At 42.5% G+C, this 23484-nt stretch overlaps 1 protein-coding gene across 1 annotated transcript; it reads right to left on the bottom strand.

Annotated features, from left to right (window-relative positions):
- Window positions 1-1268: 1268 nt before the first annotated feature.
- NFYA (nuclear transcription factor Y subunit alpha) lies at window positions 1269-23361 on the bottom strand. Its single transcript, XM_079327459.1, is given in 11 exon segments — window positions 1269-1462; window positions 3181-3282; window positions 4053-4226; window positions 5230-5396; window positions 5810-5915; window positions 6574-6705; window positions 13600-13713; window positions 13715-13747; window positions 16747-16833; window positions 20964-21051; window positions 23144-23361. Coding segments are annotated over 10 exon segments (1044 nt in total). The 5' UTR covers window positions 21039-21051; window positions 23144-23361; the 3' UTR covers window positions 1269-1408.
- Between the last annotated feature and the right edge of the window lie 123 nt (window positions 23362-23484).

Raw genomic sequence — 23484 nt, 5'->3', positions numbered from 1 at the left:
AGGAAATTTAATTTTTGAGCTGCAATTTTTTTTGTCATTTGAAATCAGCATTTAGTGAATTTAATTAAGCCAGTCTCACTCATATCCTTGGCTGCATTTCCTCAAAAATTCCTCATTTTTCAGCTTCACCTGGCCAGGTTCACATTCACCCAGCAACATTCCCAATTCCAAACTTCACTGTGATCCAGTTTGGAAAATCTGAAAATCTGGGACTGCAGATGATGCCCAGAGCTGCTGTGAAATTCATCAAGGTGGGGGAGGGAAATGGGGAGAAATCACCTGTTAAATGTTTTTATCTACTGCTCCCATCACCAAAATTCAAATTATAGAAGAGCAGGTTTAGAATCTAAATTAAAGCTCTGTTCTGTGGAGATGCTCAGCCTAAAGCCAGCTGTATGTCATGGAAAAATTCTAATTTTTAATAATATAAGTATTGCTCCTTCACTAAGTGCCACTTTTGATATTTTTTTTTTTTTTTTTAAGAGCTTAATTTGTAAAAAAGCATGAAAAGTTCATCAATATCTGCCTTCATCTGCTGAGTCCTTTTCAGGTAGCTGAGGCTGAGCTGTCCTGAATCATCCATCCCTCCCTCTGGAATTGCAGAATTGATTTGGGACATCAGAAATTCCATCCCAGCAATGGCCAAATGCCACCACTGACACTGAGGGTTCATCTCTTGGAGGAACCACTGGCAGGTGAGAAAGATTTTAAAACAAAAACAGCAACAACAACAACAAAAAAAAATCCTTTGGAAGGGATTCACTTAAAAAACTTCAATCTTTTTTATACTTGCATCCAGTTTTCTTCCAATGAACATCCAAAACCACCCAGAGACTGATTCACTGAGCCCATCCCCCCAAAAAATCCCACCCCCACTTGCAACAGAGACACAACACATCAAGTCCTGCAGTAATCTTGACTATTTCTAGCATTGATTGGATGGCTGAACCTTTCCCAGAGAAGAGTTTTCTTTACACATTTACAAGGTGGAATTGAAAAGAATCCCCTTCAGTTTCTGCCAGGGTTTGAAGTGCAAGAGCAGAGCCCAGCTCAGGGAAAAAAAAAAACAAATCCAAAAGGGGTGAGGAGTGGATGGAATAACAAATCTCTGCTGGGCTGTGGTGCAGGAGGTGGAATCTGTCCCTGGACAGGGCTGAGCTGCACCATCCACTGGGGTTGAGGTGGGAAAAGGAAGGAAAAGCAAAGGGAGGAGTGCTCAGACTGTGCTGGAGCAGAGGGCACCAGGGAGGTTCTGTCTGTAGGTTTGAACCCTGCTGGTGCTGGCTCTGAGGAGCAGGACAGGCTGTGACAGGGACATTGTCCCACTCCAGGATTCACTGGGCACTCTGGGCAGGCAGGACAGGCTGGCAGCAGGATGGGAATTCCCTTCAGGGCTTTCTCCCTGGGGTTAGGAGACTCTGATCATCTGTGTCATTGCTTCCTCGTTGGTTTGACTTGGATCCTGCAGACACAAAAAGTGGGAAATTTTGGAAATTCCAGGTTTTTTCATGAAGCAGAGAGAATCACACACAGCTAGCAGGAGGAGACACTCCTGCACTTCTCTTATCTCCAAAAAAATCCTGTTTTTCCTGGGTTTTACAGGCCAGGGACACAAAAATCCTGATACCTCCCAAGATTTTGATGTTTCTGGTATTGAGGAAGACTTAGGGCTAGTCTGATATTTAAGAATTATTTCAGTTCAAAATAAGAAACACTCCCTAAAGGTACAGGACTGCTCTGAAGGACTAAAAAACCACAAAACCTGTTCATTCTACTCCACTGTGTCCCTTCCTTTGAAAAATACCTTGCACCTTTATGCAAATCAAGATGCACCTAACAATCAGATATTCCCATTTTTCAATTTCCCATCAGATATAAAAATAAGGTGACTCTACCTTTAATTCACATCCTGAAAGAACACCCCAGCACCCAAACAGAAAGGGTGTTTAACAAACAGAATGTTTGTGTACAAAGTGAACACACTTTTATCCACATTTATGGTCATTTAACTCCTCAGGGCAAACACCCCTTGCTCTCCACAAGGAGGTTTTATTCTCAAAGCTTGGAATAAATAAATTTAAAGACAGGGAGGGCTGAGGGGCAGCAGGTAAAAAATTCAGAGTGGTCAAGCCCAAAAACCCAAACAAAGCAGCACAGACAGCTGGGATGTGTCCTGAGGGGCTGAGAGGGGATTTACCCCATTCCCACTCACCTGCATGTGGGGCTGCCCTGTTCTATGGATTGAGAGGGGATTTACCTCATTCCCACTCACCTGCATGTGGGGGCTGTCCTGTTCTATGGATTAGAGAGGGGATTTTTCCCATTCCCACTCACCTGCATGTGGGGCTGCCCTGATCTATGGATTAGAGAGGGGATTTTTCCCACTCACCTGCATGTGGGGGCTGTCCTGTTCCTTGGAATCAGAGGGGATTTTTCCCAATCCCACTCACCTGCATGTGGGGGCTGTCCTTTACCTTGGAATCAGAGGGGATTTACCCCATTCCCACTCACCTGCATGTGGGGGCTGTCCTTTTCCTTGGAATCAGAGGGGATTTACCCCATTCCCACTCACCTGCATGTGGGGCTGTCCTGATCTATGGAATCAGAGGGGATTTACCCCATTCCCACTCACCTGCATGTGGGGGCTGCCCTGTTCTATGGAATCAGAGGGGATTTACCCCATTCCCACTCACCTGCATGTGGGGCTGCCCTGTTCTATGGATTGAGAGGGGATTTACCCCATTCCCACTCATCTGCATGTGGGGGCTGCCCTGATCTATGGAATCAGAGGGGATTTACCCCATTCCCACTCACCTGCATGTGGGGGCTGTCCTGTTCTATGGATTGAGAGGGGATTTTTCCCATTCCCACTCACCTGCATGTGGGGGCTGTCCTTTTCCTTGGAATCAGAGGGGATTTACCCCATTCCCACTCATCTGCATGTGGGGGCTGCCCTGATCTATGGAATCAGAGGGGATTTACCCCATTCCCACTCACCTGCATGTGGGGGCTGCCCTGATCTATGGAATCAGAGGGGATTTACCCCATTCCCACTCACCTGCATGTGGGGGCTGTCCTGTTCTATGGATTGAGAGGGGATTTACCTCATTCCCACTCACCTGCATGTGGGGGCTGTCCTGTTCTATGGATTGAGAGGGGATTTACCCCATTCCCACTCACCTGCATGTGGGGGCTGTCCTTTTCCTTGGGGGAGAAGAAGCGTCCCCCCTCTCCCCGTTTCCGGGCCATGGCGTGCCGGTGCCGGGACTCGTGCAGGTATTTCTGAGGGGGAAGGAGCAGGTCAGGGAGGAACCCCACAGATTCCCCCTCTCTGCTTTCCCAGAGGAAATTCCCCCACCACATCCATCCCTCATCCCATAGATTCCCACTCTCTGTTTCTCCAGAGGAAATTCCTCCACCACATCCATCCCTCATCCCATAGATTCCCAGTCATTGTTTCCCCACGGAAAATTTCCAGTCCACATCCATCCCCTCCAACAGATTCCCAGTCACTGCTTCTCCAGAGGAAATTCCCAGTTCACATCCATCCCTGCCCCACAAATTCCCACTCATTATCAATCTCTTATCCCACAAATTCCCACTCACTGCTTTCTCAGGGAAAATTCCCACTCCACATCCATCCCTGTCCCACAGATTCCCACTCTCTGCTTTTCCAGAGGAGATTCCCACTCCACATCCATCCCTTATCCCACAGATTCCCACTCTGTGCTCATCCAGAGGAAATTCCATCCATCCCCTCCAACAGACTCCCAGGCACTGCTTTTCCAGAGGAGATTCCCACTCCCCACCCATCCCCATGAACTCTGTTCTCACAATCAGTACACACTCACACACAACTCCAGACACTCCCAAAAACACCCCAAGCAAGCAGAACTATCCTCAGGGCACTTAAAAACAAAAAAAACCCAAATCACTCTGATGTAGCTCATGAACAACACCCAAACCTGAGCAACACCAAGATTCCAACCCTGATGGGATTCTGTGCCTTTCTCCCAGAACAACCCTGTGTTAAATCTGAGTTTTATCCTCACCCTTCTCTCTTTGGGGATTTTTCCCTCAGCTTCCAGCTTGGCCCTTGCCTGTCTCCTCTTCAGGATACGGTGGTACTGCTTGGCATTGACATAGAGGGGCTCCTCCTCCAGCATCTCTGCTCCAGGCAGGGGGATCCTCTGGATGGCTGGCACTGAGCCAGCCCCAGGCACCATCTGCACACACCAGAGCCTTTAGTTCTTGCAGCTCAGCACATAGAAATGTCATCAAGTATATGTAAAAACCTCGTGAAAAACTCCCAATTTTGAAAAAGAAAGTGGGTTTGGTTCAGGTAATGCAGCTGTTTAAATGGAAAGGAGCAATAGAGTTGTTCTCAAACTGCTTTTAAATAATTTAAATCAATTGTTTATCAGTTCTGCTGGGTTTTCCTGATAAAGGGAGAATTTCAATACAATTCCTTGACTGTGCTGCTGCTTCTTGGACAATTAAACAAACAGGACATGGCCAGTGCTTCCCTTTCTTTTGGATAATCTCTTATTTCAATTATTTCATTTTGGAGCATCTTTAAACCAACACTGCAGAGCTGCTGACATCTAGTGGAGACCAACAACATTAAAAAGGTTCACACTACAAAGAAATAGGAATTGACAGGAAAAACCTCTATAAAGGATGGAAACAAATCCTAAGGGATCCTCAAGAAATCCACAAGTGACTCAATCTATTTTAACCTTTGCTCATCAGCTCAGTTTGGATTTCAGTTTCTAGATTTCTGAGCTGTTGTGGGAGAGAGAAAACCCAGAGCAAAGATCACAGCAGGATCCAGACCTTTGAAGCTGAAAATATGTATTGTTTAAACTTTAAACTGATGGAACTTACATAGAGGACTGACCACAGTATCTGAACCTCAGCCAAGAGTTTATCAGGGTGATTTGGGTTGGAAGGGATCTTAAAGATCACCCAATTCCAACCTTGTGCCATGGGTAGGGGCACATTTTATTATCCCAGCTCCAGCCTGGCCTTGGACACTCCCAGGGATGCAGCAGCCACAGTTTCTCTGTGCCAGAGCCTCCCAATCCTGCAGGGAAAAATTCCCTCCCAACATCCCACCCAACCCTGCCCTCCTTCCACTTCAAGCCATCCTACCCCTGTGAAAACCCTGCTAAGATTTGAGTACAAACAGCTCAAAGCTCAGCTCCAGAGTGGGAATTTCACACCTACCATGACCATTCCCCCAGAATTGACCACGTTCCCAGCCACTGGCAGTGTCACTGTCACCGTGCCCTGGCCACTGCTGGTGGTGTTGGTGTTGGCTCCTGTTTGGACAATCTGGGCTCCAGCCAGGCTGGCTGCAGGAATGGTGATCATGCCTGTAACAGGGACTGTAACTTTAAGGAAGTAGAAAACAAAAGGAAAGAAAAACAAAAAAAAAAAAAAAAAAAAAAAGAAAAGAAAGAAAGAAGAACACGCACACAAAAAGAAGGGAACAGCATTAGTCCCACTTCTGTGATTTACTCATTCATCCTTCCAAAACATGCAGAGAGCCAGGAAAGTGCTGAAGTGAGGGATTCAATTCCATCAGAATTCCTGCTTTTTGCATTCATAACCTCACTGTGAGTAACCATGCACTCTTGATGTGTAAAAGCAAAATGAAAGGGTTTTATTACACCTTGCCAGAGACAAGGAGCTTTTCTGTTTCTGGGCAAAGAACCCTGGAGTGAATTCCTGCAGAGCACACAAACACCTCAAGAAATCAAAAGCCTCTCCAAGAGGTGTCCTGGCTGCTGGCAGCCCCTCCTACCTTGCTGCAGGATGGTGCCATCAGCATTCACAGGCTGGTACACGATGGTCTGGCCCTCAGCAGCTTGGGCAACCTGCTGGCCTTGCACTGCAATCTGCTGCTGGCTCTGAACAAAACAAACAGCACAAAAATGTTACACATTTTTCCTTTTTTTCCTCAGTGTTTACAAATCCTGAATGAACACATGGTGCTTGAGGTGTTCCAGGTGTTTATTTCTGTTGCCTCATTAGTAGCAGTAAGAAACAGGCTGGAGCACAGAGCAAATACCTGGAGATCAAACACCTGAAGCACATGGAGGATGTTTTTTCCAACAGTTCAATAATGAAAAAAAAAAAATAAATAAAGTCTAGGTTTCCTGTCTCACTATGAACCAGAACTGTTCTGCTCCAAAATTTAATTTTGGCCCTAACCAAAAGCATCAGCAGAAACCCCAGGTGTGACTGCACACAATGGCCCAAATATGGAATTAGCAATGCTTCATGTTTTCAAAATCCAACAACGAGACAAAAACAACCACAAACCAATAAAAATACAGAAACACGATGGAGAAAGACATGCAATCTAATTTTTCTGCCCCAGAGTCATGTATGAAACACTACAAAAACATGACACTTCTTCATTCTCAAGTTCACCTCGATATTAATAATTCCTTTTTTTTTTTAATTTTTTTTTTTTAATTTTTTTACTTAACCACATCTTAAGTAATTTGTCAAGTTTCTCTTCCTGCTCCTCTGCAGAAAATCCTTTCATGCTGGTGCAGTTACCTGTGTCTGGCCAGCAGTAACTGCAGTCTGGGGCTGCTGTATAATGATCTGCTGGGTCTGGCCCTGCTGCCCCTGTACCTGCACAGCCTGCCCACCTTGAATCTGAATCTGACCTGGCTGGACCAACTGAATCTGTGGAAGAAAGAGTCAGAAAGGAACATTAACTATGCCTCTGATATCTCCCTCCTCACCTCAGCATGACCAAATCATCTCTGAGGGTTGGTTTTAGTGTTGTACAGAAAAAGGAAGCAGCAAGTTTTCTCTTTTTTTGGGTTTTTTTTTTTTTTTTTCCAGTTGAAAAAGAGGAGTTGGAATGGATTGCTGTGTTGCTCACACCATAAATCATCAGGAGAAATCAATTATTCACATCCACTGGGAACAAACAGGCAGGTGCAAGAGGAGGATTGAGATTTAAGACATCTGTGGGGTGTTAATTTTATCTGGGATATATCAAGTTGTTCTCAGCTTTGCACCACTGTGGAATATTCTTCGATTAAAAAAGAAGAGCTGGGATATGGTTTGAAGTTTTGTGTTTAAAAACACAGTTGTGGGTTTTCCTCCACCATCCAGATTGAGAAGAACCTCATACAAATTATAGTGGTTTTCAACAAATAAAAAGAAATAAACCTCTCAAAACACCAAGACATCATTTGCCTTCCTGGACTGTGCTGGATTCCTAAATCCCATCCAAAATCATCAGGATATTTTCATTATGCCATGGTTACAGTTCTTCCCTTTGCTTTTGAGGAACATTTCAACCATCTCCTTAAATTTACCAGCCTTCATTTAAATAAGTAATTACTGCCCAAAAAAATCCATTTTCTGTACCTCCTTCACTATTGCCTTCTGTGCAACAGGGATGTTTAAATTCCCCTTCAGCCATCACATATTAAAAAGTTACTTGCATGAAACTTCCTCAAATAATTTGGTTTTAAATCCTCTTTCTGAGCCATCAATTGAACAGGCACCAGATCCCCCAGCAACATTGCAAATAAAATATCCCAACAAATAAAAATCCTGCTCTGAGGGAAGGAATCCCTGTCTATGACAGGAGGAGTTTGGAGGGAAAAAACCCCAAACCAACCCAGCATTGATCAAAAACATTTTCTGACCCAGAGATGGGGCAACTGAGAGGTGTTAAAAAAAAAAAATTATTCCATTTGCAGTCTCATATATTGACTCCATCACAATCAGAAGTCAATTATTTCCTAATTACAATATATTATAAACATTTCTTGGCCTATCAGCTTTGATCACATCATGCTGTAAAACACCTTCAAGCAAATCATCCAAAATCACCCCAAAGCATCTTTCATAGTTCTATTTCTATAAAGAAATACAATCTTATTTAGTTTTATTTGCAAAGCCATCCTATGAAACTTTTTTTCCTAGCTCCATTTTTTTCCTCAGCAACACTTCTACTATTCCATGGCATTTTTATCTCCAACATCTCCTATCTTATATTTAGAATATATATTTATATTACATACTATTTTTAAGTCAGCATTTACATGTCTAAGATCTCCTATCTTATATTCCATAGTATTTTTAAGAGAGCATTTCTTATGTCCAAGATTTCTTATATCCATGGCATTTCTGAGTCAGCATTTCTTGTGTCCATCATCTCCTAATTTATATTCCATAGTATTCTTAAGTAAGCATTTCTTATCTCCAACTTCTCCTATCTTATATTACATACTATTTTTAAGTGAGCATTTATATGTCCAACATCTCCTATCCTCTATTTCATTTCTGAGTCAGCATTTCTTATCTCCATAATCTCCTATTTTATATTCCATGGCATTTCTGAGTCAGCATTTCTTATCTCCAACATCTCCAAGATTTATATTCCATAGCATTTTTAAGTCAGCATTTCTTATCTCCAACATCTCCTTTCTTCTATTCCATGACATTTTTTAAGTGACCATTCCTTATCTTTAACACCTATTATCCCACATTTCATTTCTGAGTCAGCATTCCTTATCTCCAGGATTTCCTATCCTATATTCCACAGTATTTTTAAGTCAGCATTTCTTATGTCCATAATCTCCTAATTTGTATTCCATGGCATTTTTTAAGTGAGCATTTGTTCTCTCCAACATCTCCTATCTTGTACTCCATGCCATTTCTGAGTCAGCATTTCTTATCTCCAACATCTCCTTTCTTCTATTTAATTTCTGAGTCAGCATTTCTTATCTCCAACATCTCCTTTCTTCTATTTAATTTCTGAGTCAGCATTTCTTATCTCCAACATCTCCTTTCTTCTATTCCATGGCATTTTTTAAGTGAGCATTCCTTATCTCCAACACCTCCTATCCTACATTTAATTTCTGAGTCAGCATTTCTTATCTCCAACATCTCCTATCCTCTATTTAATTTCTGAGTCAGCATTTCTTATCTCCAACATCTCCTTTCTTCTATTCCATGGCATTTTTTAAGTGAGCATTCCTTATCTCCAACACCTCCTATCCTACATTTCATTTCTGAGTCAGCATTCCTTATGTCCATAATCTCCTAATTTATATTTCATGGCATTTTTAAGTGAGCATTTCTTATCCCCAAGATTTCCTATTCTCTATTTCATTCCTGAGTCAACATTTCTCATTTCCAACATCTCCTATCTCATATTCCATGGCATTTCTGAGTCAGCATTTCTTATGTCCATAATCTCCTAATTTATATTTCATGGCATTTTTTAGTGAGCATTCCTTATGTCCAACATCTCCTATCTTGTATTCCATGGCATTTCTGAGTCAGCATTTCTTATCTCCAACATCTCCTTTCTTCTATTTAATTTCTGAGTCAGCATTTCTTATCTCCAACACCTCCTATCCTACATTCCATTTCTGAGTCAGCATTCCTTATCTCCAACATCTCCTATCCCACATTCCATTTCTGACTCAGCATTTCTTATGTCCATAATCTCCTAATTCATATTCCATGGCATTTTTAAGTGAGCATTCCTTATCTCTAACACCTCCTATCCTATTCCATTTCTGAGTCAGCATTCCTCATCTCCAACATCTCCTACCCCATACATTTTTTCATGAGCATTCCTCATCTCCAACATCTCCTACCCCATACATTTTTTTGGTGAGCATTCCTCATCTCCAACATCTCCTACCCCATACATTTTTTTGGTGAGCATTCCTCATCTCCAACATCTCCTACCCCATACATTTTTTTGGTGAGCATTCCTCATCTCCAACATCTCCTACCCCATACATTTTTTTGGTGAGCGTTCCTCATCTCCAACATCTCCTACCCCATACATTTTTTGGTGAGCATTCCTCATCTCCAACATCCCCTACCCCATACATTTTTTTGGTGAATATTCCTCATCTCCAACATCTCCTACCCCATACATTTTTTCATGAGCATTCCTCATCTCCAACATCTCCTACCCCATACATTTTTTTGGTGAATATTCCTCATCTCCAACATCTCCTACTCCATACATTTTTTTGGTGAGCATTCCTCATCTCCAACATCTCCTACCCCATACATTTTTTCGTGAGCATTTCTCCAACATCTCCTACCCCATACATTTTTTTGGTGAGCATTCCTCATCTCCAACATCTCCTACCCAATACAATTTTTTGGTGAGCATTCCTCATCTCCAACATCTCCTACCCCATACAATTTTTTGGTGAGCATTCCTCATCTCCAACATCTCCTACCCCATACATTTTTTTGGTGAATATTCCTCATCTCCAACATCTCCTACCCCATACATTTTTTGGTGAGCATTCCTCATCTCCAACATCTCCTACCCCATACATTTTTTGGTGAATATTCCTCATCTCCAACATCTCCTACCCCATACATTTTTTTGGTGAATATTCCTCATCTCCAACATCTCCTACCCCATACATTTTTTGGTGAGCATTCCTCATCTCCAACATCTCCTACCCCATACATTTTTTTGGTGAGCATTCCTCATCTCCAACATCTCCTACCCCATACATTTTTTTGGTGAGCATTCCTCATCTCCAACATCTCCTACCCCATACATTTTTTCATGAGCATTCCTCATCTCCAACATCTCCTACCCCATACATTTTTTCATGAGCATTCCTCATCTCCAACATCTCCTACCCCATACATTTTTTTGGTGAGCATTCCTCATCTCCAACATCTCCTACCCCATACATTTTTTTGGTGAATATTCCTCATCTCCAACATCTCCTACCCCATACATTTTTTCATGAGCATTCCTCATCTCCAACATCTCCTACCCCATACATTTTTTTGGTGAATATTCCTCATCTCCAACATCTCCTACCCCATACATTTTTTGGTGAGCATTCCTCATCTCCAACATCTCCTACCCCATACATTTTTTTGGTGAGCATTCCTCATCTCCAACATCTCCTACCCCATACATTTTTTGGTGAGCATTCCTCATCTCCAACATCTCCTACCCCATACATTTTTTTGGTGAATATTCCTCATCTCCAACATCTCCTACCCCATACATTTTTCGGTGAGCATTCCTCATCTCCAACATCTCCTACCCCATACATTTTTTTGGTGAGCATTCCTCATCTCCAACATCTCCTACCCCATACATTTTTTCATGAGCATTCCTCATCTCCAACATCTCCTACCCCATACATTTTTTTGGTGAATATTCCTCATCTCCAACATCTCCTACCCCATACATTTTTCGGTGAGCATTTCTCATCTCCAACATCTCCTACCCCATACATTTTTTTGGTGAATATTCCTCATCTCCAACATCTCCTACCCCATACATTTTTTTGGTGAATATTCCTCATCTCCAACATCTCCTACCCCATACATTTTTTGGTGAGCATTCCTCATCTCCAACATCTCCTACCCCATACATTTTTTTGGTGAATATTCCTCATCTCCAACATCTCCTACCCCATACATTTTTTCGTGAGCATTCCTCATCTCCAACATCTCCTACCCCATACATTTTTTCATGAGCATTCCTCATCTCCAACATCTCCTACCCCATACATTTTTTTGGTGTGCATTCCTCATCTCCAACATCTCCTACCCCATACATTTTCTCGTGAGCATTTCTCAAACATCTCCTACCCCATACATTTTTTTGGTGAGTATTCCTCATCTCCAACATCTCCTACATGATACATTTTTTCGTGAGCATTCCTCATCTCCAACATCTCCTACCCCATACATTTTTTCATGAGCATTCCTCATCTCCAACATCTCCTACCCCATACATTTTTTTGGTGAGCATTCCTCATCTCCAACATCTCCTACCCCATACATTTTTTTGGTGAATATTCCTCATCTCCAACATCTCCTACCCCATACATTTTTTCGTGAGCATTTCTCCAACATCTCCTACCCCATACAATTTTTTGGTGAGCATTCCTCATCTCCAACATCTCCTACCCCATACATTTTTTTGGTGAATATTCCTCATCTCCAACATCTCCTACCCCATACATTTTTTCGTGAGCATTCCTCATCTCCAACATCTCCTACCCCATACATTTTCTCGTGAGCATTCCTCATCTCCAACATCTCCTACCCCATACATTTTTTTGGTGAGCATTCCTCATCTCCAACATCTCCTACCCCATACATTTTTTTGGTGTGCATTCCTCATCTCCAACATCTCCTACCCCATACATTTTTTCATGAGCATTCCTCATCTCCAACATCTCCTACCCCATACAATTTTTCGTGAGCATTCCTCATCTCCAACATCTCCTACCCCATACATTTTTTCATGAGCATTCCTCATCTCCAACATCTCCTACCCCATACATTTTTTTGGTGAATATTCCTCATCTCCAACATCTCCTACCCCATACATTTTTTTGGTGAACATTCCTCATCTCCAACATCTCCTTCCCCATACATTTTTTCGGTGAGCATTCCTCATCTCCAACATCTCCTACCCCATACGTTTTTTTGGTGAGCATTCCTCATCTCCAACATCTCCTACCCCATACAATTTTTTGGTGAGCATTCCTCATCTCCAACATCTCCTACCCCATACATTTTTTGGTGAGCATTCCTCATCTCCAACATCTCCTACCCCATACATTTTTTTGGTGAATATTCCTCATCTCCAACATCTCCTACCCCATACATTTTTTCGTGAGCATTCCTCATCTCCAACATCTCCTACCCCATACATTTTTTTGGTGAGCATTCCTCATCTCCAACATCTCCTACCCCATACATTTTTTCATGAGCATTCCTCATCTCCAACATCTCCTACCCCATACATTTTTTTTGGTGAATATTCCTCATCTCCAACATCTCCTACCCCATACATTTTTTTGGTGAGCATTCCTCATCTCCAACATCTCCTACCCCATACATTTTTTTGGTGAGCATTCCTCATCTCCAACATCTCCTACCCCCTACATTTTTTTGGTGAGCATTCCTCATCTCCAACATCTCCTACCCCATACATTTTTTCGGTGAGCATTCCTCATCTCCAACATCTCCTACCCCATACATTTTTTTGGTGAATATTCCTCATCTCCAACATCTCCTACCCCATACATTTTTTGGTGAATATTCCTCATCTCCAACATCTCCTACCCCATACATTTTTTCATGAGCATTCCTCATCTCCAACATCTCCTACCCCATACATTTTTTTGGTGAGCATTCCTCATCTCCAACATCTCCTACCCCATACATTTTTTTGGTGAGCATTCCTCATCTCCAACATCTCCTACCCCATACATTTTTTGGTGAATATTCCTCATCTCCAACATCTCCTACCCCATACATTTTTTCATGAGCATTCCTCATCTCCAACATCTCCTACCCCATACATTTTTTTGGTGAATATTCCTCATCTCCAACATCTCCTACCCCATACATTTTTTGGTGAGCATTCCTCATCTCCAACATCTCCTACCCCATACATTTTTTTGGTGAATATTCCTCATCTCCAACATCTCCTACCCCATACATTTTCTCGTGACCATTCCTTCTCTGCACCCCCCACCCCCCACCCTCTCTCAGACCCCCCCAGCCCCATTTCCCAGGCTGGGCTCTCACCTGCTGCAGCCCCTGTGTGCCAGACACAGGCACCTGCATGATGGTCTGTCCCTGTGCCCCAGGCACAGCCTGCACCATGATGGGCTGGCCCGTGGAGGTGATCAGCTGCCCCCCCGCTCACCTGCACCATCAGGGGCTGCCCCTGCACCTGCAAGCACAAAACAACAATGAAAACAATGAAAACAAACAGTGAAAACCCAGCTGGGGGTTCAGGGATGGGGGAATGGTCACTGGGAGTGCAGCAGGTGCTGTGGTTTGAGGGAATCATCTGCTGCTCCTGCAGCTCAGCTGTTAGGAAACGGGAAAAACATAATTTCCCAGCTGTGAGAATTGTATTGGTGCACAGGCCAAGAGCAAAGTGAGGGAAAAACTTCAATATTCACCTGAGAATTATTGGTTTTTAGTGAGGTTCTTAGTGTTTTGTCAGAGAGGTTCTGAGGAAATTCAGTATTCACCTGACAATTATTGGTTTTTAACTAAGATTCCCATTGAGAGCCCCATTCTGTCAGGGAGGTTCTGAGAAAATTCAGTGTTCACCTCACAATTATTATTTTTTAATTTAAGTTCTTATTTAGAATTCTGTTCTAACAGGGAGGTTCTGAGGAAATTCAGTATTCACCTCACAATTATTGGTTTTTAACTAAGATTCCCATTGAGAGCTCTGTTCTGTCAGGGAGGTTCTGAGAAAATTCAGTGTTCACTTCACAATTATTATTTTTTTACTGAGGTTCTTCTTTAAAGAACTCTCTTCTAACAGGGAGGTTCTGAGGAAATTCAGTATTCACCTCACAATTATTATTTTTTTATTGAGGTTCTTATTTAAAGAACTATCTTCTAACAGGGAGATTCTGAGGAAATTCAGTATTCACCTGACAATTATTGGTTTTTAACTAAGATTCCCATTGAGAGCCCCATTCTGTCAGGGAGGTTCTGAGAAAATTCAGTGTTCACTTCACAATTATTATTTTTTTACTGAGGTTCTTCTTTAAAGAACTCTCTTCTAACAGGGAGGTTCTGAGGAAATTCAGTATTCACCTCACAATTATTATTTTTTTAATGAGGTTCTTATTTAGAGAACTCTGTTCTGATAGAGGGTTCTAAGGAAATTCACTATTCACCTCCCAATTATTATTTTTTTATTGAGGTTCTTATTTAGATAATTCTGTTCTGATAGGGAGATTCTGAGGAAATTCAATATTCACCTCCCAATTATTATTTTTTTACTGAGGTTCTTATTTAAAGAACTCTCTTCTAACAGGGAGATTCTGAGGAAATTCAGTATTCACCTCCCAATTATTAATTTTTTAATGAGGTTCTTATTTAAAGAACTCTGTTCTGATAGGGAGGTTCTAAGGAAATTCAGTATTCACCTCACAATTATTATTTTTTTACTGAGGTTCTTATTTAAAGAACTCTCTTCTAACAGGGAGGTTCTGAGGAAATTCAGTATTCACTTTACAATTATTATTTTTTATTTGAGGTTCTTATTTAGAGAACTCTGTTCTGTCAGGGAGGTTCTGAGGTGGTTTCAGCTCCCTCCAATTTTCTGTCATATTCCCATTTTCAAACTGACACAGAGCAGGGGATGTGCTGAGAGAAACTCCCTGTGCTTATTGAGGGAAATTATAACAACACAAAATAGAATTCAGGGAGGAAAAGAAATGGGATGAGCAGCAACCACTTCTGGGCCCAAAAAAGGCTTAGACTGGAAATAGAAATATAAATATTCATATAAAAAGATAAATATAAATATTCATATAAAAAGATAAATATAAATATTCATATAAAAATATAAATATAAATATATAAATATATAAATATATAAATATATAAATATATAAATATATAAATATATAAATATATAAATATATAAATATAAATATAACTGGGTGAGCTTTAAGGTTCCTTCCCACCCAAATCAGGGATTCTGATTGGACTGAGAATCTCTGGAATTTTGGACCTGGTATCTCTCTGGTCACTTGGAAAAGAAGAACAAGGGGAAAATCTCTCTGTTTGAACCCCCTCACCTCCCAAATTCCCAAAAAACATCTTGAAAAAAATGCTCTACACTCAAGGCTTCAATGCAAAATGAGTCTCATGAGCTCAGGGATGACAAAATCTGCTTTGTTTAGGAATAAAAGCATCACAATGTGGTAAAGTCACAGAATTCCTGGGGGTGAGGAGGTAAATCCTGCCCTGGAAATTTGATTTTCCAGGTTCTCACTCTGCCCCTCAGCCCCTGGGCTGGATCACACAGGGAGGAACATGCTCAGGGTAAGCAAAGGCAGCAGCACAATATCCAAAAAGCAGAAAGGAAAACAAAACATTCCAGGATTTTTGTTAATAAATCAGAGCAAGGCAAAATAGAAATTAAAAATAAAATAAATAAAAACGGTGGGGAGAACATAACAACAACCAGTGACCCCAGTGAGCCCAGCAATCCAAGTCAGGCAGTTTTTGAGATTTGAACTCTGAACATAAAAAATGCTGTGTTCATTCTGCAGCTGGCAGGGCAATTCCAGCTCCCTTGGAACCTCTGTGCCCTGAAGAATTCATTCCAAAGCAAACCAAAAACCAAACTACTGAGCCCAAAACTGCCCAGGGTGTGACAACTGCTCTGCAAAGGGCTCCTGGAAAGTCTGGGGGAGTAAAGGAGGATGGAAATATTTCACACTGAAACAAAAAAAAAAAAAATTCTTTCCAAACTGTGCTTGCTGTTTGGATTCACATGGACAGGTCAATAAGAAATTGGATTTTTCAGTGCCAATTTTGAGCCTTTTCAGGTGAGAAGGTTCCACAAACTCAAGCACCACCTCTGCCTCATGCAGTGAAAGCAGAGCCCTCCTCAGGGAGGAACTCAGAACCCTCATTTAATTCCAGGAAATTGGAGTTTATCCTGACTCATTTTGGTGATTTTGAACTTTGAACCACAATTCCCTTCCAGAATTCCTGGCATTCACTGGGGCACAGCTCCAATCCCTGCAGGAAACCCAGCAGAGATTCCCTGCTCATCCTGGAAAAAAAAACTGGGAAAAAAACAACCCTGGGGGAAAAAAAAAAAAATAAATCTGAGGAAACACAGCATTAGATATGTGGTGCTGGGGAGGCTCATGCAGTGCTCAGAAACACAATCAGAGAGGTCACCACTACCTGGAGGGTCTGGACTTGCTGGCCTGAGGCTGATGCCACCTGAGCCTCAGTCTGCAGCTGGACAGCTGTGACACCTCCCTGCTGCTGGGAACAGGAACAGGGAGAGCTTGAAACATGGAAATGCACAACACACTGCTGGGACAGGGGTGGGGACAGACACCTGCTCCAGGGACAGCAGGATGGCAGTTTGGGTAAAATTGAGGATGGAGTTATGTGGAATTGCATGTGGGACTGCCAGGCTGCAACGTGCCAACTGACAGGGAGCAGGAGGGGAAAATTGTGCAGGATTTCAAGGTTTTAGTTTTGAAGTTTCAGATCTTAATACTCCAATTCACAGGGAACAAGAGGGAAAATTTTGCAGGATTTCAAGATTTTAGTTTGAAGTTTGTGACCTTAATACTCCAACTCACAGGGAGCAGGAGGGGAAAATTGTGCAGGATTTCAAGGTTTTAGTTTTGAAGTTTCAGATCTTAATACCCCAACTCACAGGGAGCAGGAGGGGAATATTGTGCAGGATTTCAAGGTTTTAGTTTTGAAGTTTCAAGCCTCAATATCTCAACTCACAGGGAACAGGAAGGAAAATTTTGCAGGATTTCAAGATTTTAGTTTGAAGTTTGTGACCTTAATACTCCAATTCACAGGGAGCAGGAGGGGAATATTGTGCAGGATTTCAAGGTTTTAGTTTTGAAGTTTCAGATCTTAATGCCCCAATTCACAGGGAACAAGAGGGAAAATTTTGCAGGATTTCAAGATTTTAATTTTGAAGTTTCAGATCTTAATACTCCAATTCACGAGGAGCAGGAGGGAAAATATTGCAGGATTTCAAGCTCAGTTTCAGGATTTTAGTTTTGAAGTTTCAGGCTTTGATATCCCAACTCACAGGGAGCAGGAGGGAAAATTATACAGGATTTCAAGGTTTTAGTTTTGAAGTTTCAGATCTTAATACCCCAACTCACAGGGAGCAGAAGGGGAATATTGTGCAGGATTTCAAGGTTTTAATTTTGAAGTTTCAAGCCTCAATATCTCAACTCACAGGGAACAGGAGGGAAAATTTTTCAGGATTTCAAGCTCAGTTTCAAGGTTTTAGTTTTGAAGTTTCAGAGCCTCAATATCCCAACTCACAGGGAACAAGAGGGAATATTTTTCAAGATTTTAGTTTTGAAGTTTCAGACCTTAATACCCCAGCTCACAGGGAGCAGGAAGAAAAATTTTGCAGGATTTCAAGGTTTTAGTTTTGAAGTTTCAGACTTTAATACTCCAATTCACGAGGAGCAGGAGGGAAAATATTGCAGGATTTCAAGCTCAGTTTCAGGGTTTTAGTTTTGAAGTTTCAGGCTTTGATATCCCAACTCATAGGGAGCATGAAGAAAAATTTTGCAGGATTTCAAGGTTTTAGTTTTGAAGTTTTAGACCTCAATATCCCAACTCACAGGGAACAAGAGGGAAAATTTTGCAGGATTTCAGAATTTTAGTTTTGAAGTTTCAGACTTTAATACTCCAATTCACAGGGAGCAGGAGGAGAAAATTTTGCAGGATTTCAAGGTTTTAATTTTGAAGTTTCAAGCCTCAATATCCCAACTCACAGGGAGCAGGAGGGAAAATTATACAGGATTTCAAGGTTTTAGTTTTGAAGTTTCAGACCTCAATATCTCAACTCACAGGGAATAGGAAGGAAAATTTTTCAGGATTTCAAGATTTTAGTTTTGAAGTTTCAGATCTTAATGCCCCAATTCACAGGGAACAAGAGGGAAAATTTTGCAGGATTTCAAGATTTTAGTTTGAAGTTTGAGACCTTAATACTCCAATTCACAGGGAGCAGGAGGAGAAAATTTTGCAGGATTTCAAGCTCAGTTTCAGGGTTTTAGTTTTGAAGTTTCCAGCCTCAATATTCCAACTCACAGGGAACAGGAGGGAAAATTATACAGGATTTCAAGGTTTTAGTTTTGACTTTCATACTTTAATACTTCAATTCACAAGGAGCAGGAAGAGAAAATTTTTCAGGATTTCAAGGTTTTAGTTTTGACTTTCAGACTTTAATACTCCAATTCACAGGGAGCAGGAGGAGAAAATTTTGCAGGATTTCAAGGTTTTAGTTTTGAAGTTTCAGACCTCAATATCCCAACGCACAGGGAATAGGAAGGAAAATTTTTCAGGATTTCAAGATTTTAGTTTTGAAGTTTCAGATCTTAATACCCAAACTTCCAGGGAGCAGGAGGGGAATATTTTGCAGGATTTCAAGGTTTTAATTTTGAAGTTTCAAGCCTCAATATCTCAACTCACAGGGAACAGGAGGGAAAATTTTTCAGGATTTCAAGCTCAGATTCAGGGTTTTAGTTTTGAAGTTTCCAGCCTCAATATCTCAACTCACAGGGAACAGGAAGGAAAAATTTGTAGGATTTCAAGGTTTTAGTTTTGAAGTTTCAGATCTTAATGCCCCAATTCACAGGGAACAAGAGGGAAAATTTTGCAGGATTTCAGAATTTTAGTTTGAAGTTTGAGACCTTAATACTCCAATTCACAGGGAGCAGGAGGAGAAAATTTTGCAGGATTTCAAGGTTTTAGTTTTGAAGTTTCAGACCTCAATATCCCAACGCACAGGGAATAGGAAGGAAAATTTTTCAGGATTTCAAGATTTTAGTTTTGAAGTTTCAGATCTTAATACCCCAACTTCCAGGGAGCAGGAGGGGAATATTTTGCAGGATTTCAAGGTTTTAGTTTCAGGGTTTTAGTTTTGAAGTTTCAGACATTGATATCCCAACTCACAGGGAACAGGAGGAAAAATTTTTCAAGATTTTAGTTTTGAAGTTTCAGATCTTAATACTCCAATTCACAGGGAGCAGGAGGAGAAAATTTTGCAGGATTCCAAACTCAGTTTCAGGGTTTTAGTTTTGAAGTTTCAAGCCTCAATATCCCAACTCACAGGGAACATGAAGGGAGCATTTTGCAGGATTCCAAGCTCAGTTTCAGGGCTTTCCTCTGCTCACTGCCCAGGTCTGGCACTGTGAAGAGTTCCAGATTTTGGGCACACTGGTCTGTCCCACCAAACCCTTCCTGCAGCACAGGCTGAGCTCATCTCTGCCATCCCAGTGCCAGTGTCACACAGCAGTGACCCTGAGGGACAGTCTGGAGCAGAGCTCAAAGCCTTTTCTATCTTTAACCTCTTTGCTAAGAGTCCCAAAATACTCCCAGTAACTGTGTTAGCATGGGGAGATGAAGCACAGCTCCCTCCCAAGTGCTGCCAAAACCTGGTAAAACAAATTATTTTAGCAAAATGTTCCTTGTCAGTCTCAGGATTTAAGAAGTTGCACTGAAAATTAAAGCTAAGAGATGGTTTTATCTCCATTTCACCTAAAAAAAAATGTCAATAAACCAACCACAGCTTTGGTTATCTGCTGCAAACAGGTATTTTGGATAATCCTTGTTTTAATCTTAAATGTTGTTCTGGTTGAAAAAGTCAACAGCAGGTGAAGCCAGTGGAAGGATTTGGTCCCTGCTGAGGCCAAAGAAAAGCAGATTTCCCTGAAAATATCAGCCAGTGGCTCAGCCCTTTGCATGGCAAACCACCAAAACCTCTTGAATTAGGACAGAAATGCAACAAAAATTCAGCAGGAGCTGAAAATGCATCCCCAAATCTAAATATGGAAATTTTAACAGCCAAAAATCAGTAATTCCTCAAAACTCAGCCCTGGTGTTTTGCACACTGAAACATGAATTTCTCCATGGGATTGATTAATTGATACATGGTTGGTTGAATTCCTGCTCTGTGTGGTTGTTTTGCTCCACCTGCAGTTCTGAAACAAAAAAATCTCAACAAATGTTCATTTGATAAAACTGGAGAAAAAACTCTGTGGGCTTGAACAAAACCAATTTCAACTTTGGGGCAATTTTTCTCGTGGACAAATGATTGTGTTAATAAAATTCTATTTCCTCCATTTTCAGAGACGTGTTAATATATTTTTATATGTTTTTAGATTTTACTTTCCTTGTGTCACTAACATTCTGCAAACTCCCTGCTGCACTGAAATTTGGGCACATGCTTGGGGACTTTATACACTTGAAATTCAGGTACTGCAGCTTGATTTTCATTTTATATACATTTTGATATTGATATATAGATTTTATTTTTAATATCTAGTATTTTAAAAATCCTATTTTCTCTGCCTTCCAGGCAGATGGCAGAATTCAGGTGAGCAGGATTGTGTTGGATTCCATACCTGCTGCTGGATCTGCCCTGCCTGCACCACAATCTGCTCTGTGGAGCTGCTGCTGTTGGTTGTGTACTGCTCCATGGTGCCTCAGCCCCTGAAAGACAGGTGAAAAAAACCCAAAAATCAGTGATCTGCTGTTCCCCAGGCTCAGGAATTGCTATTTTTCACCCCTCCCTGCAGCTGCCAAGCCAAGCAAACCAGAGATGTCCCAGAGCTGCTCCATCTCAGCAATAAACACAGAGACATCCAACCTGGGTGAGCAGCAAAACCACCTCAGTTCTGTCCCAAATTTCATGGAATTCACCAGTTCTCTGAGTCTGCACATCCTTGGGCTCCAGCCAGGTGCCCACACTGCTGGAAAAACTCAGGAAATGCAAGTTTTAGCTGTGAAACCAAACTGCACTTCAGGAGTTCAGCAGAGCTGTGAAGGTTTCTCTCCTCCTCCCACCACACACCACGTTCTCCTCATTTTTCTTCTCTCTCCTCCTTCTTCATGGGATGGTTTGGGTGGGCAGGGACACTTTCCACCACCCCAGGTAGCTCCAAGCTGATCTTAGAAACTTCCAGAGATCAGAGGCAGGCACAGCTCCAAACCCTAACCAGGGTCTCCCCATCCTCACAGAGAAAAATTTCTTCCCTAAACAAATATTTACATACTCCAAAATATCCTTCATGATATCCAGAATTCCTGCTGCAGTGAGGTGCTTGATTGAACAAGTCCCTGCTGAAAGAAAACAAAGCCTGGAAGGTTTATTTTCCAAATTTCAAGCAACAAAACCTCTGGCTCCCTCAATTTTCCAAGGAATGCTGACAGGATTAAGTCCCAGACTCTCTGTACCCGTTGCTGTGGTTACTGCTGCAGTTTGAGCTCCATCCTTTGCCCATTTCCTGACACTTTTTTCACAGCCAGAAGAAAAGAAGATAAATACTCTCTCTGAAAAATGCTGCTCAGTTCAATTTCACACTGGATATTTCATTTCTGCCCTCAATGAAAATCTTTTAATTAAAACATTAACAGCTCTGTAATCCCAACAAGTGCTGGGGGGATTATCTCAGCCCCTTCATTAAAAACAGAGTGGTCAAGTTAAATATTAATGATCAGGGATCAATTAGGGGCCACAGACTGCTGCACTTCCACATTTATATAAACACTATATATGTATTTATATTAAAATGTACTGAGTTGTAGGGGACTCACTATGATCATCAAATTCCTGGTCATGCACAGGATTAGCTCCAAAAAATAGATATAAATATATATATGTGATAATTGATAAAATATTTGTGTTAAAAGTATTGGGGTTTGTATAAACCAGGAGACTTAGTTGTGAAACGAAGTGTGGTACTAAAGAAAGGAAAATACAGGATTAAATCATTTTGTGTGAACGTTTCTAAAGAAGTTGTATCTTGCAAAATAAGACTTTCACACAGCCCAAGAGATGCTGCAAAATCAGTTTTTTGCCTCTGTGTGATCAATGGCAGCCCCTCCCTGAGACCAGACTGACTCTGGCACTCCTCATCCACCGAGAGCAGATGGATTTCTGTGGGACTGACAAACTGTCCAGTGTCACCCACTGCTTACCTAGCAAAATTATAACAACGACAACAAAAAATAAAATTATTGGTGAGCACAAGGAAACCAGTAAAAGGGAGCTGGAAACCAGTTTGGTGGAGCATTGGGTGGGCAGTGACCCCTCTGCCTCTCCAGCGCTGCTGGCTCTGTCTAGATAAAACTAAACAATCTAAATTTCGCTAATTTTGTTCCTCATTTACAACATATATATAGATAATAATATAAATACAGCTGCACTAGGAGCACATCCCTCAACCAAAAAGCCACGAGCGGTGCGGAGCATCCCTGTAACGTGTCCGCTCCGTAAGGCGGGGGCAGCCTGAGCCCGCCAGGCTGAGCTCCCGATTCCAGCGGGAACCAGCGGGAACCCCGGCCCGGCCACATCCCAGCGGCACCGGACACGCAGCCCGGAGCCGCCGTGAGGGCGGAGCCGCCGGGGGAAGAGGCCGGGCCCCGCTGCAGCGCTCGGCCCCGCGCTCCCGGCCCAACCGCGCAGCCCCCGAGCCCGCGGCTCGCAGCCCGGCCCGGCCCCGGTTCCCCCCTCAGCCCCTGAGTGGCCGCGGCCCCGCCAATCCCGGCGCGCGGGGGCTCCATATTGGCCGCTCGCGCTCACCGTGCCGCGCTGCCCGGTCCGCGCCCCGCGCTGATTGGCTCCGCCGCGGCGCCCCGAAACCCAATCAGCGCCCGCACTCGCCCGCCGCGCAAAATGGCGCCCAACCGCGGACAAAGGGGGCGAGGGGCGGGGCCCCGCCCGGCCGCGGCCGCCCAACCGCGCGCCTCGCCCTGCACGGCGCCGCTGCGCCTGCGTGGGGAACGTGGCGCGCAGGCGCAGGGCGGGTCCCGCCCAGCTCTGGGCTCCGCCCCTCGGCCGGAACGATCCGCGCCGGGACCGTGGAGAGGAACCGCCCGCGCGCGCGGGGAGCGGCCGCCATGTTGTGTGCGGCCAAACCGCCA

Source organism: Erithacus rubecula (assembly GCF_903797595.1).
Source record: "Erithacus rubecula genome assembly, chromosome: 26".
NCBI lineage: Eukaryota > Metazoa > Chordata > Aves > Passeriformes > Muscicapidae > Erithacus > Erithacus rubecula.
Note: the sequence above shows the minus strand (reverse complement) of the source record. Positions and strands in the feature narration are given on the sequence as shown.